The following is a 13,304-nucleotide window of genomic DNA, read 5'->3' as shown; positions in this document are numbered from 1 at the left end:
CAAAAGTTCTCTCATCTTCATCTTTGGCCAAAATGTTGTTTTATAGTGTGAGAAGCCAAATGTTCAGCAGTCCTACGGTATGACGCATCCCCATGGTGTGACCTTCTGCTGGAATTTTCCTCTCCTGCAAATCCCTTAGTTCCATAGCATATAGCTTCTCCATTAGAGGCCACTGCCAATACAACGGCCTCCTCTTGGGCCTTGGTTTGTCGATTGGAGATCTTGGCCAGGCAGTCCCACTCTTACTTAATCCTCAGGTTCATTTACAGTCCACCCCGTCACACTACTACAGTACCTGGAGTGCATCTCACCCCAGGTGGCAGAGAGCTTCACTTTGCAATGTCTCTGCAAGACCTCTGTGCTGACCTTTGACCCCGAATATGCCAGCATTTAGCCCGCCTTTTCCGGGACACAGTGCATCCAGCTTCTGCAGTGTGCGAAGCTCTGCAATCTACCCATCACCCTGGACGCAGCCATGGGATGCCAGCCGAGTGATGACTCCCCAGAGCACTGGTGCACACTGCACACCAGCATTTGTGCACTAGAGGTGGGCTTGTTTTGTTTCTTTCCAAGACAAACTGAGTGGACGAGAGTATTAGATGCAAAATCAGAATTAGTGGGAAAATCAGCCATTAGTGGGAAATTATGGCACTCAAGGTGTTCATAGTTCAATCAAACAAATGACTCAAACAGTCAGAACCTTATTGCTTCAATTTAACTGTAATTATACAGCAGATTGATGCATTTGATTATGTTAGAATATTTGTGTTTATACATGACTGAGTAATCCAATTATAATTGTATTATGACATTTGAGTGTAATTGTTATATGTGCATGTGTGATAATATATGTGATGTATGTAATATTTATTTAATGCATGTGTATGTGTACATATGTGTGCACATACACATGTGTGTCTGTATGTATACATGGGTGTGTGTGTATACACGTGTGTGTCTGTATGTATACATGGGTGTGTGTATGTATATACTTGTGTGTCTGTATGTATACACGTGTGCATGTGAGCCCAAACATCAGGCACCCATGCCTCCAGCATGGATGACTCAGACCTTTTATGTGATGATCTGCAGTGACCAGCCTGCCTCTGTCGCTATGGGTTGCCACACACACACTCGTGCTCGCAAACCTCTTCCTGGTTCCAAAGCCAACTCCCCCACCACTGCCTCCATCCTATCATTACAGCACAGCTCGGCTCATCCTCCCCGGCATCAGCCAATGGGGAGCCAGCACATCCCCTCTCCCGACACACTTATGGAGATGCTTGGGTCTCGCTCTCTCTCTCTCTCTGTAACCTCATCAGGAAGAGAGGATATTATAGCCAGCAGGCAGTAGACAGGCACGCGCTTCCAGGCCAGCAGTAGGAGGTTCTGAGCTCTGCGGTAACGGAGACCGCACACCACCACACACAACTGCACACACCCCCATACCGCAGCCCGCTGCTTCACCGCGACTCCCTCCTGCCACAGTTCGGCTCTATCTTCTGAGCAGCTCACTGCGGCGCTTAGAGGTGGGGTCCACGTGACACAGTGATTCAGCCCCTCAGCATAGCTGAAGTGTCATTACTGCATGTCTGCTGTCTGACTCGCCCAAGGGTCACAGAAATGTCCACATATGCGTTTATTAGCTAAACAAACTAGCACAGAAGCCATTCAGCTCAGTCCATTCTCAGTTCATGCACTCCAACTGGCAGCGTCTCTGTGCACTGAAAAATCCAGAGGTAATGACCTAACCAGCAGCTGCAAATACAGGCCACCCCCTGGTACTGACCCGGCTGAGCTGCTCCAGCAGTCGGTGGTTCTGTTCGGACAGCTCGGACATGGCGCGGGTCTTCTCCCGGTCGGCCTCCCGCAGCTGGGCTTGCTGCCTCTCCAGTGCCCCCTGCAGCAGTCGCACATCCGCCTCCAGCTCGGCCACGCGGCCCTCCCACTCACCCTCGCGGCTCTGCAGCCGACGCCGCAGCTCGTGTTTTTCCTGCTCCAGATGCTGGGGGGTAGCATCAGGAGGAGGGGGTTAGACCTCAGGACGTGAGGGCGTGCGTGTCACGTCATTAGGGAGGTGGGGCAACAGGAGGGGGGAGGTTACACCTCAGGACGTGAGGAGAGTTACTGAAGGACACAGAGACACGGTGGCACCTGCATCATGGCCTGAAATAAGCAGTAAATATGTCTTAAACAGTACAACAGGAGTATAAGCAAACCGTAGGTGCCAAGATAGAGAGATATGCGATTAAACAAGGGTGGGGTAATATTTTTCATCAGATTTTATCAAGATTGCCCTAATCATTACAGCCAGATAAAAGAATCAATCTGTTCAGTGTCAAAATGAATTAATCATACAGACTGTTTGTAAGTGTGTGCAGAGCAGGACAGTGGGATCTGTGCAGAGCCTAAGAAGCCCCCCGAGGAGTCTGGTGCGGCCTTCATTGAGATGTCAAGACTGAATCACATGAGGAAATATGTCCAGCTCCATAAAACACTGGGGTATGTACAGGCTGCTTTGGACAAAACTGTCTGCTTGGAAATTGAAGCATCAGCATGCTGGGCTTCCAAGTGACCTCACAGGCAGACAGAGACAGGGAGAGTCAAGGAAGAGGTAGGGAGAGAAAGGGAGAGGCAGGAAGAGATGAAGAGATGAGAAGAGGCTGGCAGGAGCAAGGAGAGATGGGGAGAGGCAGGGACAGGAAAGGAGAGGCAGGGAGAGACAGGGAGAGTCAAGGAAGAGGTAGGGAGAGAAAGGGAGAGGCAGGAAGAGATGAAGAGATGAGAAGAGGCTGGCAGGAGCAAGGAGAGATGGGGAGAGGCAGGGACAGGAAAGGAGAGGCAGGGAGAGACAGGGAGAGTCAAGGAAGAGGTAGGGAGAAAAGGGAGAGGCAGGAAGAGGCAAGGAGAGATAGGGAGAAAAGGGAGAGGCAGGGAGAGACAAGGGAAGATGGAGAGGCAGAGAGATACAGGGAGGAGCAGGAAGGGGCAAGGAGAGATACAGAGAAGTAAGGAGAGACAGGTAGAGACAAGGAGAAGGAAGAAGAGGCAGAGAGGGGCAGGAAGAAACAGGGAGACATAGGAAGAGGCAGAGAGAGGCAGGGAGACATAGGAAGAGGCAGAGAGAGGCGGAAGAGACAGTAAAAGACAAGAGGCATGTAGAATTAGAGAAAGACAGGGAGCAATGAAGGCCACTACCTGTGAGAGCTCTGGGAAGGAGTAGGTTTTATACATGGAGTGAAGGGACAGCTATACAATGCGGAGAGGAGACCTCCGCCGTCAGCGTCATTGAGGAGCTTACTGACTATGCCATGAGTCACCACAGCTGTGTGCGTCTGTCTGTGTGCGGGTAAGGGGGAGACAGGGGCAATCAGAATATAGAAAAGGTAGAGGATTATTCTTCAAACTATAACTGTAACTTTAAAGCAGTTTTAAACTTCATTTCTGCGTGTAATCAAAGCAGTGAGCAGAGCAGGGATGCAGACAGGACTGGCACCCTAATGTGTGTGGGATTCACAAGAAATATTTCATCATATTTAGCAGATATGGTTTAAACTGACATTTTTTTCTATGATATGTTTCCTCTTCTAGATACATGCACAAATCCCTTTTTACAGATTACCGGTAGGGAAACGGGTTTGATTGTACTCTGTAAGTAATTTTTAACTATTAATGTCAAATAGTGATAATTACTTCTCAAGCCATTTGATTGACAGCTTTTTCTGGTACTTTCTTGCATCACTTGTCAACTAGATTGTGTTTGGGTGCAACAAATATATCACCTGTTATCTGACTGGTAGACTGTATTGTTTATTAACTTAGTATCTCATATCTATAGATTTGCCTTTTTGAGGAAAAACTTACAATATTTATCCCCTGAAGCATTTTATTTAACTTAGATGGCACTTATTAGTTTAACAGAGTACAACAGCATATGTTTAGTGTCATTGTACATGTAAAACGAAACTCATAATGAATGCATGCAAGTTATTATTATTATTATTATTATTATTATTATGCCTTTTTCATCGTGAAGTCTCAAAAAAACGATTTTCGTCTGGTCCAATGTAACGAGTAGGTTATCATAGAGTGGAAACGAACTTATCTTTTAAGGAAGCGCTCCCCAGGCAGGAACCTAGACAATTTCAAACAGGTATTCGGCCAATATGAGCGTCCTCATTAACAGGGAGCCTCTCGGACTGTTTTATAGTCAGACCAGTCACATTGCACGTCATGCATGGGCAAGATGAACCGATGGTCTGCAGATGATCCGCTTACCTCCAGCTTCTCATTGAGCTCTTTGTTCATTTTCTCATATTGCTTCCTCAGCTCCTGGTTCCGCTCCAGCAGCGCTTTCCCCAGCTTCGCGGCCAGCACCAGATCCTTCTCCTTTTGCCGGAAGAGCGACAGTAAGTCGGGATCCTGCCCGTTAGCGGGCTCGGCGGCGTCCTCCAGGCTCTCCCCGGCCAGCGCGGCCAGCTCCTCCTCCAGCGCCATCCCCAGGCCGCCGGGCTCCAGCTCTGGGGGGTACTGCTCCATACAGTCGCTGTCCAGCTCCGGCGGTGCTGAAATCGCGGCCGGGGGGCAGTGCAAGTCGAGGCGGAAAGCTGACATGGCCGGCCGGCGTACGGGATGCGGGTTCCCAGTTCGCTGTGTCACAGGTTCCCGGCGAACCGCTGATTCCGGCGCCAGCGGTATTTCCATATAGAGTTCCCCATAATAATGAAATACTCAGTGCTTTTCTGGTTGCTGCCTCCCTGAGCCCCGCCTCACCCTCCCGAAGCACCGATTTCCCAGCCCAAACCCGGGCAGAATAACGATAGATCCGCCAGAGAATCTCCGGGGGCTGCTTCCCTTTAAATACGGCCGAGCTGACACGTTCGAATCCGCGCCTGAACCGCCTCGATGGACGCACTCGGTGTGTCCTTGCACATACGCCGGGGACCCGCTTTCCCCATTATGGTCGCCTCTTACAGGAGCGGCATCCTGCGTGGCCTGAAAATGATTTTCAGAAATAGCTCGCCGCCAACGCGCGCTCCCGACGCCGGCGCCTCCTCTGCTTCCCTGTGCGCGCTCCCGTGCGTCTGACGTAGCTAAAAAAATCCCGCACAAACGGATTCTTATTGGCTGGCCACGGTAACGCCATTCACCAGAGCATCACTTGTGATGTGGCCTAGCAATATTATTAATCTTGTATTAAATCATTGTGTTCCATCAGGTTAGATCTGCTTTGTTGTTTTTGGTCTTTTGACCATGATAATTTCACAAACTTAAAGATATATGAAAAATAATAGCTGACGTGTTTTTTATGGGGGAAAGCCCTCAACCTTGTTGAGAGAAGTTTATATATTATATTAACTTATTGTTGTTGCTCTTCTGGCACAGTGTGTGTGTGTGAGAGTTTGCATAGATCACATTTGGGGACCAAAATATCGCCAAAGTGTGGTATTACCTGACACTTATTTTTAGGGACATTTTTCAGGACCCCATTTGGATAACCTCAATTTTATAAAAATCTGTGACTGCAATCAAAAAGGTTCGACCTGGGGTTATTGGTGTAGTGATTGGGATTAGGGTTTTTCCCATAGAAATAAATGGATAAGTATGCTGACGTGTGTGTGCGTGTGTTTCTGTTTGTGCGTGTCTGCGTGTTTGTGTATGTGTGTGCGTGTGTGTGTTTCTGTGTGTTTCTGTGTGTGTGTGTCTACGTGTTTGTGTGTGCGTGTGTGTGTTTCTGTGTGTGCATGTGTGTGTGTGTCTACGTGTTTGTGTGTGCGTGTGTGTGTTTCTGTGTGTGCATGTGTGTGTCTGTGCATATGTGTCTCTGTGTGTATCTGCGTGTGTGTCTGTGTGTGTGTGTGTGTGTGTACCTTGGGAGGATCCTTTTTTCAAACAATCTAGAGCTTTCTCTGGTAAACAGCCTGATTAAGCCTGATCGGCGTCCTCCATCTCCAGCAATGTCTGTCTTCAGATCCAGGCCTAGTGAAGCTGCTGACATTTGTGGAGATACATCAGCTGAACTGCTTGTTCCGCAAGTAACAGGCGTGCATGAGATTACAGGAGCAGCCTAATCTCTGCTGCTCTGAAGAGATGTTTGTGCCGACAGGAGGGAGGAACCGACGGTAAACCACAGGCATGGCTGTGCATGAGACTTAAAGCAGCTTAATTCAGGACTAACGTCTTATCTCCTGTTCTTTACCACCTTATGTTCAGTTCAATAACAATACATTATGCACCATTTTACAGCATGTGTAGCCTGTTTTAAAAGTTATTTATTGTCATGCTGACAGTATTTTGGTTCTTAATTGCACAAATAAACATACACTTTGTTTCCTCTTCTTCTTTGACAGTCCACAGCATGCCATAGTATGACATGCACTGGTTTATGAATGACAGCACCGATATAAACATTTCTTTGTGAATGTGATGTTTGTGTCATACAGAAAGGAGCGGCAGGAAGCATGTGATACTTATTGCATTTTCATGTGAGCAGACAAGATAATTAGATAGATGCAGTGTTCACCAGTGTGCTTGTGCGGGACAGGCCGAGGCAGGCGGGGGATGACCACAACAAATAGTCCTTCAGATATAGTGGCCTTTGGTGACTCTGTACACTAAATTCACCAGAGCATATTAACCTGGACTCAGTGTTATTGGCCTATTTGTATCTTTATATTATCATTCATTGTGACTCAGCTCTGCTGTTGCCTTATATAATGCAGGCGTTAATGAGCCTAATTGGGAGTATTATGGGTCCCTGATGGCTCATATGCTTCAGTCGTCCCTGTTGTCTTACAACTTATTAGCTGCTTTAAGGAAATAAACTGTAGTCTTTCCAGAAAACAGCCGAGCTGACTGACCTTTTCCTCACCTCTTACAGCAGGAAAAGGGTGTGGACAAAGCTTTACTTAATAAACAAGCATATGAAGCAGGAGGCGACAGCAGAAGTGGAAATCCATAATCCAGCTTTGAGCTTAATCCTCAGAGGATGAACAAAAGCTATTCTGAGGGAAACACAAGAACAAACAACTCCCCTTTTTATTACACGTTCCTTTATTAAAGCTTTTGGCTGTATTGAAAGAGGCAGTGACCCTGTTCTGTATCACCATGTCCTAAGCTTCAAAAATGGCATCTTTATCTTAGAAGCCATCATTTAATAATGTCCTAAATGACGGATCAGAAAGACACATTTGGGTCACTCTCAGAATTCTTAATGGCTGTGTTGTACAGGGCAAATCTGTCTTAACTGAATGTTATTTTGTGTTTGATTCCTTAGTCCAAAAGCATGATCTTTTTCACTGCTCTAAAAATGTAAGTTTTGGTGCAGTTAAAATATCGCAGTGGTTATTAGTGTTCTCACCTAACTAGCAACAGAGGTACATGAGAAAATTAGCATTAGGTCTTCGTTTACTGAATGCGATTCAATGAATATTCAGTGATAATTCTGTACTGACCACTGGGCCTGGGCTTTCACAGAAATATAAATTAAAAATAAAATGTCACAAACAAAAGGAGGCCAGTAAGCCCATTTTTTCAGGTTTTAATATTTAATGTACAGGCACTGGTAGTTTTATCTGGTGTTAGAGTAAGACTAACAAAAATGAGGATCTTGTTTGAAACCCTTTATCTTCTATGTGTACAAATGGTTTCATTATCTAGTCTAAGCATGTGACCTTGTGTTATCAGGTTTGACCTTGCAGATTAAAGCAGTGTAAATAGATTGTGATCAAAACTGACTAGCAAGGGGGTCCTTGCTGTATCTCGTCTGCTGTGCATTCCATGTCTGGTGGAAAATCTAATTTGATTTTCTTTCAAAATTCAAATCTGTGAGAACCATAATTAAAATGCAATTGAAATGAATTTGAAATGCATTTTAGCTTGATAACTTTATTTGTGAAAATCACAGACTAAGTAATTTATAGTCGTTTATTGGCAGTAATGGTCACATTCTTTTTTTCTGGATTGAACAATATTTATTGCCATATGAATTTGGACAATTCAATCAAGTTATTGTGGTACAGTGTCTCAGGTAGTGTAATATAGTGTGGGAAAAGAGGGATGTAATAATTTCAACAAGACAGTACAGGCGCTCCTCTACCTACAAACTTTCAGACATACGAACGAAGAGTTGTGTTCCTTGGGCTCCCGTTTCCTGTCCGCAACATCAATTTTTTTTTCTGCACACCAATTCCACCTAGTACGACTTCTGGCCGCTACTCCCGCCGCGCAGCAGCGTAGCGTGCGTACTCCCAGCATCCTAGATCTTTGTACTTGCATATACCCTTAAAATGATGTTGAATAACGACTTACGAACATTTCAAGTTACAAACAACGGTTCGGAACGTATCCCGTTCGTAAGTAGAGGAGCGTCTGTACTCCTAGATCGCCACACGCAAGTGAAATTGGGGGCCACCTGTGTCGTCTATAGGACCAGTCCAACAGTCCCAGCCATTTCAGCAGGTGGAGTTAATGTGTTGGAGGTGTGGCAGGTCAGAGCCAGTGACCTTCCTGACTGGTCTTTGCAGCAGTTTGAGAATCTCTGCCATCCGGTTACCAAACCACACTGTTCTGTCAGAATGCCCTCAGTGGTGCCAGCATTTTGTTAGAATGGCACCCTGAAGCCGTTCAGCTTTCTCGAGAAGAGCAGCCTCTTTTGTGTCTTCTTTTAATCCAGCAAATGGCCTTTGTATCATCATTTTTGATTGTGATGAAAGCTGACATGTGAATTAGATCAACACACACCTTGCAGAGCTTAGATGTTCTTTGTTTATATTTTAAAAATTCCCCTTTGAGAAATAGTGCCTTTTCTGCTCCACAGGTAGCAAAACAATGATAATTCGCAGTAATTTCTTATAAGCTTTACCTTTCTTACCATTACAGCTACATGGCCCTGCCGTCGCTTTTTGGAAAACTCAAACAGATTACTGTTACATGGCAACTTATACAAAAGTCTAAAGTTATTTTACGGGGTCAAATTTCATCTCACAAGCTGCATTACAGCTGGTCCCTGTCCTGTTGTAGGACGAAATAGGCTCTAATTAAGCGCTGTGCATAGGGTATGGCATGGCATTGCAGAATGGAGTGATAGCCTTCCTTCTTCAAGATCCCTTTCACCCTGTACAAATCTCCCACTTTACCATCACCAAAGTACCCCCACACCATCACATTGCCTACACCATGCTTCACAGATGTCATCAAGCACTCCTCCAGCATCTTTTAATTTCATCTGTGTCTCACAAACGTTCTTCTATATGATCCAAACACCTCAGACTTAGAGCGCTTTTCCACCGCACCAGGTACCGTACAGTACTTTCGGTACTTCGATAAAGTACCAAAAGTATGGTACTTCTTTTGTGTCGGTTTTCCACTGGCGTAAGAACTGGTACCGGCACCAAATGACATCATCATTGACTGCCCCTGACTGACATCATCACAAAGCGCAGCGCGGTATTTCTTTCGCTGAATTCAAACATGTTATTATGATCCTTCACTTTCCTGTAGTCCTGCTTAAGTTTTTTGATTTTCAAGCGGCATTGTTCGGTGTTTTGCGTGTGCCCCATTTCTTCCAAGTGGCTTCCTATTATGGCAAATACTTCTTTATTTCGAGTCGTGTCATCCAAGTCCCGCTGGATCTGTTCATCTGACCATATGGCGATTAAAGTCTGTGTTTCCTCGTTTGTCCATCCTTCCATTTTACTTTTTTATATTTTTGTTTCTACTGCTTTTTATTTTGTTTCTCGCTGTGATCGCTCTGTTCGCTGTGTGTTTCAAAAGATGCCGGTTGTATTTTGTGTTTCAGCGGCAGGCTATTTGCATAACCAATTGACAGCAAATACGTTTGCAAGTCCCACCCCAAAGTACCGAAGTACACCAGCTGGTTTGGCACTTTTGATACTGGTACTCGACCGGAAGTCAATGGAAAAGCGAAAGTACCGAAAGTACCATACTTTGTGCGGTGGAAAAGCGCCCATAGTTTTGTCTATCCATAGCACTGTCTTCCAATCTTCCTCCATCCAGTGTCTGTGTTCATTTCCCATCTCAGCCATTTCTTTTTATTGGCCATTCTGAGATATGGCTTTTTCTTTGCAATTCTTCCTAGAAGGCCAGCATCGCGGAGTTGTCTCTTCACCATTGATGTTATGACTGGTCTTTTGTGAGTACTATTTAATGAAGCTGCCAGCTGAAGACCTATGAGGTGTCGGTTTCTCAAACTACACTCTCTAATATATTTACCCTCTCGCTCAGTTGTGTACTGGGGCCTCCCTCTCCTTTTTCTATTGTGTTTCGAGCCAGTTTGCACTGCTCTGTGAAGGGAGTAGCATTGTACAAGATCTTCCGTTTCCTAGCAATTTCTTGCATAGTCAATTTCTCAGAACAAGAATAGACTGATGAGTTTCAGAAGAAAGTTCTTTGTTTCTGACCATTTTGAGCTTGTAATAGAACCCACAATTGCTGATGTCCAAAGACAGCCAGTTCCTTCTTTAATCAGCACAACAATTTTCATATGTGCCAGCGTAATTACAAAAGGGTTTCTAATGATCAACTAACCTTTTAAAAATGATAAACTTGCATTAGTAAACACAACATTCCACTGGAACACAGGTCTCATTGTTGCTGTACACCTATGTAGATAATCCATTAAAAACAGCCGTTTCCAGTTGTGATAGTCATTTGGTCAACATTAGCAATGTCTACAAAGTGTTTCTGATCATGCTGATGTTATTTGGACAAAATGGACAAAGAACTTGCTTTTTTCAAAAGAAAGGAAATTTCTATGTGACCCCAAACCTTTTAATGGCAGTGTGTAAGTGCATGAATTTCACTCCTTATTTGAGATTCTCTTCCAAACTGTAATTCTCCCACATACATGATTCAATAATAGGCATGCCACAGTGTCATCATTTTTACAACAATCAAAATACCGACCATACTGATAATACTGGATAATAATAATAGAAAATATTAGATTCTTGCATGTTAAATATTTTTTAAAACTTTATGAAAGCCAAAATTAGACATATAAGAAAAATGACCAACAAAGCATCCTACCCTTTATGGTTAAGTGTGAGAGATGTGCCATGTATTTTTGTGAAATATCCTTCAGGTATACAATATGAACTTCTACAGTCTTATCATAAAAAAGAAAAATTAAAAACTGGACACTGAAGGAGACAGATTTGCATATATATCTGTGTGTGTGTATCGTTTGATTTATATGTTGTTAGGGGAGACAGATTTGTATATATATCTGGGTATACGTATAGCTTGGTTTTGGTATTTCATAATGCATTGTAACCTGCTTTGTAATCTAGATCAATAGCCTACTGATCCTCCCTGCAAAACGGCCCATTGGCCCTCAGTGGGCCCCCGATTTCTGTGGGCCTCAGTGTGGCTGCGCTGACTATAGTTCTGCCAGTGACTTGAGATGCACTGTAAGCTATATTTATGAATGAAGCGGATTGAGAGAAATTAGTATGTAGTTTCAGAACCTCGTAATTCCTACACCCCTTTGAATAATATCACACTGATTTGTTTGAAAGCAGGTAGACTACTTTTTCTAGTACTTTCTTCCCAATTAAGTGAAAAAATAGCCTACTCCCACATGCTTTTTTAAGGCTCAAAAATAGCATTAAAAAACTTGTAGATTTTGAGCTTTCCATTGAGGTACAGCTGAGACTGTATACCTTGCATGTGTCAGGGTCAGCATCCGTATGTCTGAGTCTTTCGTGTCTTCTCCCCATTTGGCCAGCAGGTGTCGCTAGACATCCCGTCCTCCCTGTTGTCAATCTTTAGTGTTTCCCTTGTGCCCTGCTGGCCGCATGGTTCAATGAGCTGAGCATGCAGCTACCTATTAACCCCTCTGTCTTGTGTTCACATCCCACCTCCTCTGTTTTTGTATTTTTGTTCCCTAGTGTTTCGTTTATCAGTTTTTCTAGTTCCTGTGATTTTGTAGGATTTTGTTTTCAGTTTGGGTTTTTTGCTTTGGCTTGGTTCTGTTTTACCTGCCTCCGTTATTTTCCCTGTGTTCAGATTCTGTTTCCTTGTTTCTTTATCAGTTCTTAGTTTTCCTGTTAGTTTCTGAGTTCATTGAGTTAATTAGTTGTTTCACCTGTTGACTGTTTTGCAAGCCCTTGTTAATTGTTCCCATCTGTCCTGCGTTATTCTTGTATCCCTCTGTATTTAAGTTCCTGCCTCAGTTCAATTCCCTAGTGGGTCATTGTTGTAGGTCTTGTTGAATGTTGTGTGTCAGTGAAGTATTTCAGTTGTACTGAGAATGTTCCCCTGTGTAGTTAATTTTTTGTATTCTCTTCCCTCCCTCCCTTCCTGCCTGCTCCTTGTTGCTCTGAACGATTTGTAGTTAGTCTTTTTCCTATTTTGCTTTCTGATCTCTTGAGGTCTGTTTTGTTTTGTAGTGTTTTCTGTTTAAATAAACCCCCGTGTTCCCTGAGCCGCCAGTGGTTTGTCCACCTCCTCCTTCCCAGCCTACACCACATGCCACGCTCCCGTGCCCGAACCACCCGAATCCATGACAGCATGTGAGAAACAAAACTCTGACTCCTTAGCTACAGTTCATAAGAAAACACTTTGAAATCATCTATCCACCCATCCATCTGTGGGGCAAACTAACAGACCAACGATTAGTTGATATAGAAACTGAGCAGATGTTCTGGTTTGAAAGCTACCGTGTGGCGATGCGATGAAAGTACATAGATATTCACAACCTAATGCAAGTTTGCCTAATTTATAGACACGACCAGTAAGCAGGCTCTGTTAATACTATTTGGCATTGTATCTCAGAATTTCACAAGTTCAGCATATTTTATCAGAGTTCTGCGCTAATGCCACAGACTGTTGAAATGGTGTCTCTCGTGAACGATCGGGACAGTATCAGACAGGGGTTCTATCTTTATTTTCCACAAAGAGTGAGTGGGGGGCATTTCTCCGTTTCTTAGGTCTCTGTAGTTACCGCCCCCACCCCACACATCTTTTAAAGGTACCCATTGAATAATGCAACCAGAGATCAAGAACTGCAAAGATATTAGTCTAATGCACTGATATGTAAAATACAACTAAAAGGTTTAAAAAAGCAGCATTACAATTAACTACCACATTACTACAATTAATGTGTCTCTAGCATTGCCCTCTGTCTAACCTTGGATTATATGACCTGCACTCAAATGGCCAATGAAGATGTTGATTTAGTGTGTGGTGAAAAATACATGTTGCTAAAAGGCCATAAAGATGCAGCCATTCAAGACCAACTAGCACTAGATTAAGAAAAACAGAATAAAGAAACAGATGAC

The 13,304-nt window shown here is 44.1% G+C and overlaps 1 protein-coding gene and 1 long non-coding RNA gene across 7 annotated transcripts in view; one reads left to right on the top strand and one right to left on the bottom strand.

The window, feature by feature from the left end:
- The window catches only part of bicdl1 (BICD family like cargo adaptor 1), a 40,390-nt gene extending 35,331 nt beyond the window's left edge, over nt 1-5,059 (bottom strand). For all 6 annotated transcript variants that reach the window (XR_011985977.1, XR_011985975.1, XR_011985974.1 and 3 more), the window contains exons 1-2: nt 4,279-5,059; nt 1,790-2,005 (exon numbers count right to left, since the gene is read on the bottom strand). Coding sequence is in view for 1 of the 6 variants with exons in the window: in XM_072707835.1 (XP_072563936.1) it covers nt 1,790-2,005; nt 4,279-4,704 (642 nt within the window). In the remaining 5 variants the exon portion in view is untranslated. The remainder of the gene's footprint in view (nt 1-1,789; nt 2,006-4,278) is intronic.
- LOC140583715 (uncharacterized) lies at nt 2,489-7,009 on the top strand. Its single transcript, XR_011985979.1, has 3 exons — nt 2,489-2,502; nt 4,330-4,409; nt 6,881-7,009. It is a non-coding gene; the product is annotated as an uncharacterized lncRNA (long non-coding RNA).
- The last annotated feature ends 6,295 nt before the right edge of the window (nt 7,010-13,304 follow it).

The sequence above is a fragment of the Paramormyrops kingsleyae genome, chromosome 2, assembly GCF_048594095.1.
Source record: "Paramormyrops kingsleyae isolate MSU_618 chromosome 2, PKINGS_0.4, whole genome shotgun sequence".
NCBI lineage: Eukaryota > Metazoa > Chordata > Actinopteri > Osteoglossiformes > Mormyridae > Paramormyrops > Paramormyrops kingsleyae.
This window is presented reverse-complemented; position numbering and strand designations above follow the sequence as displayed.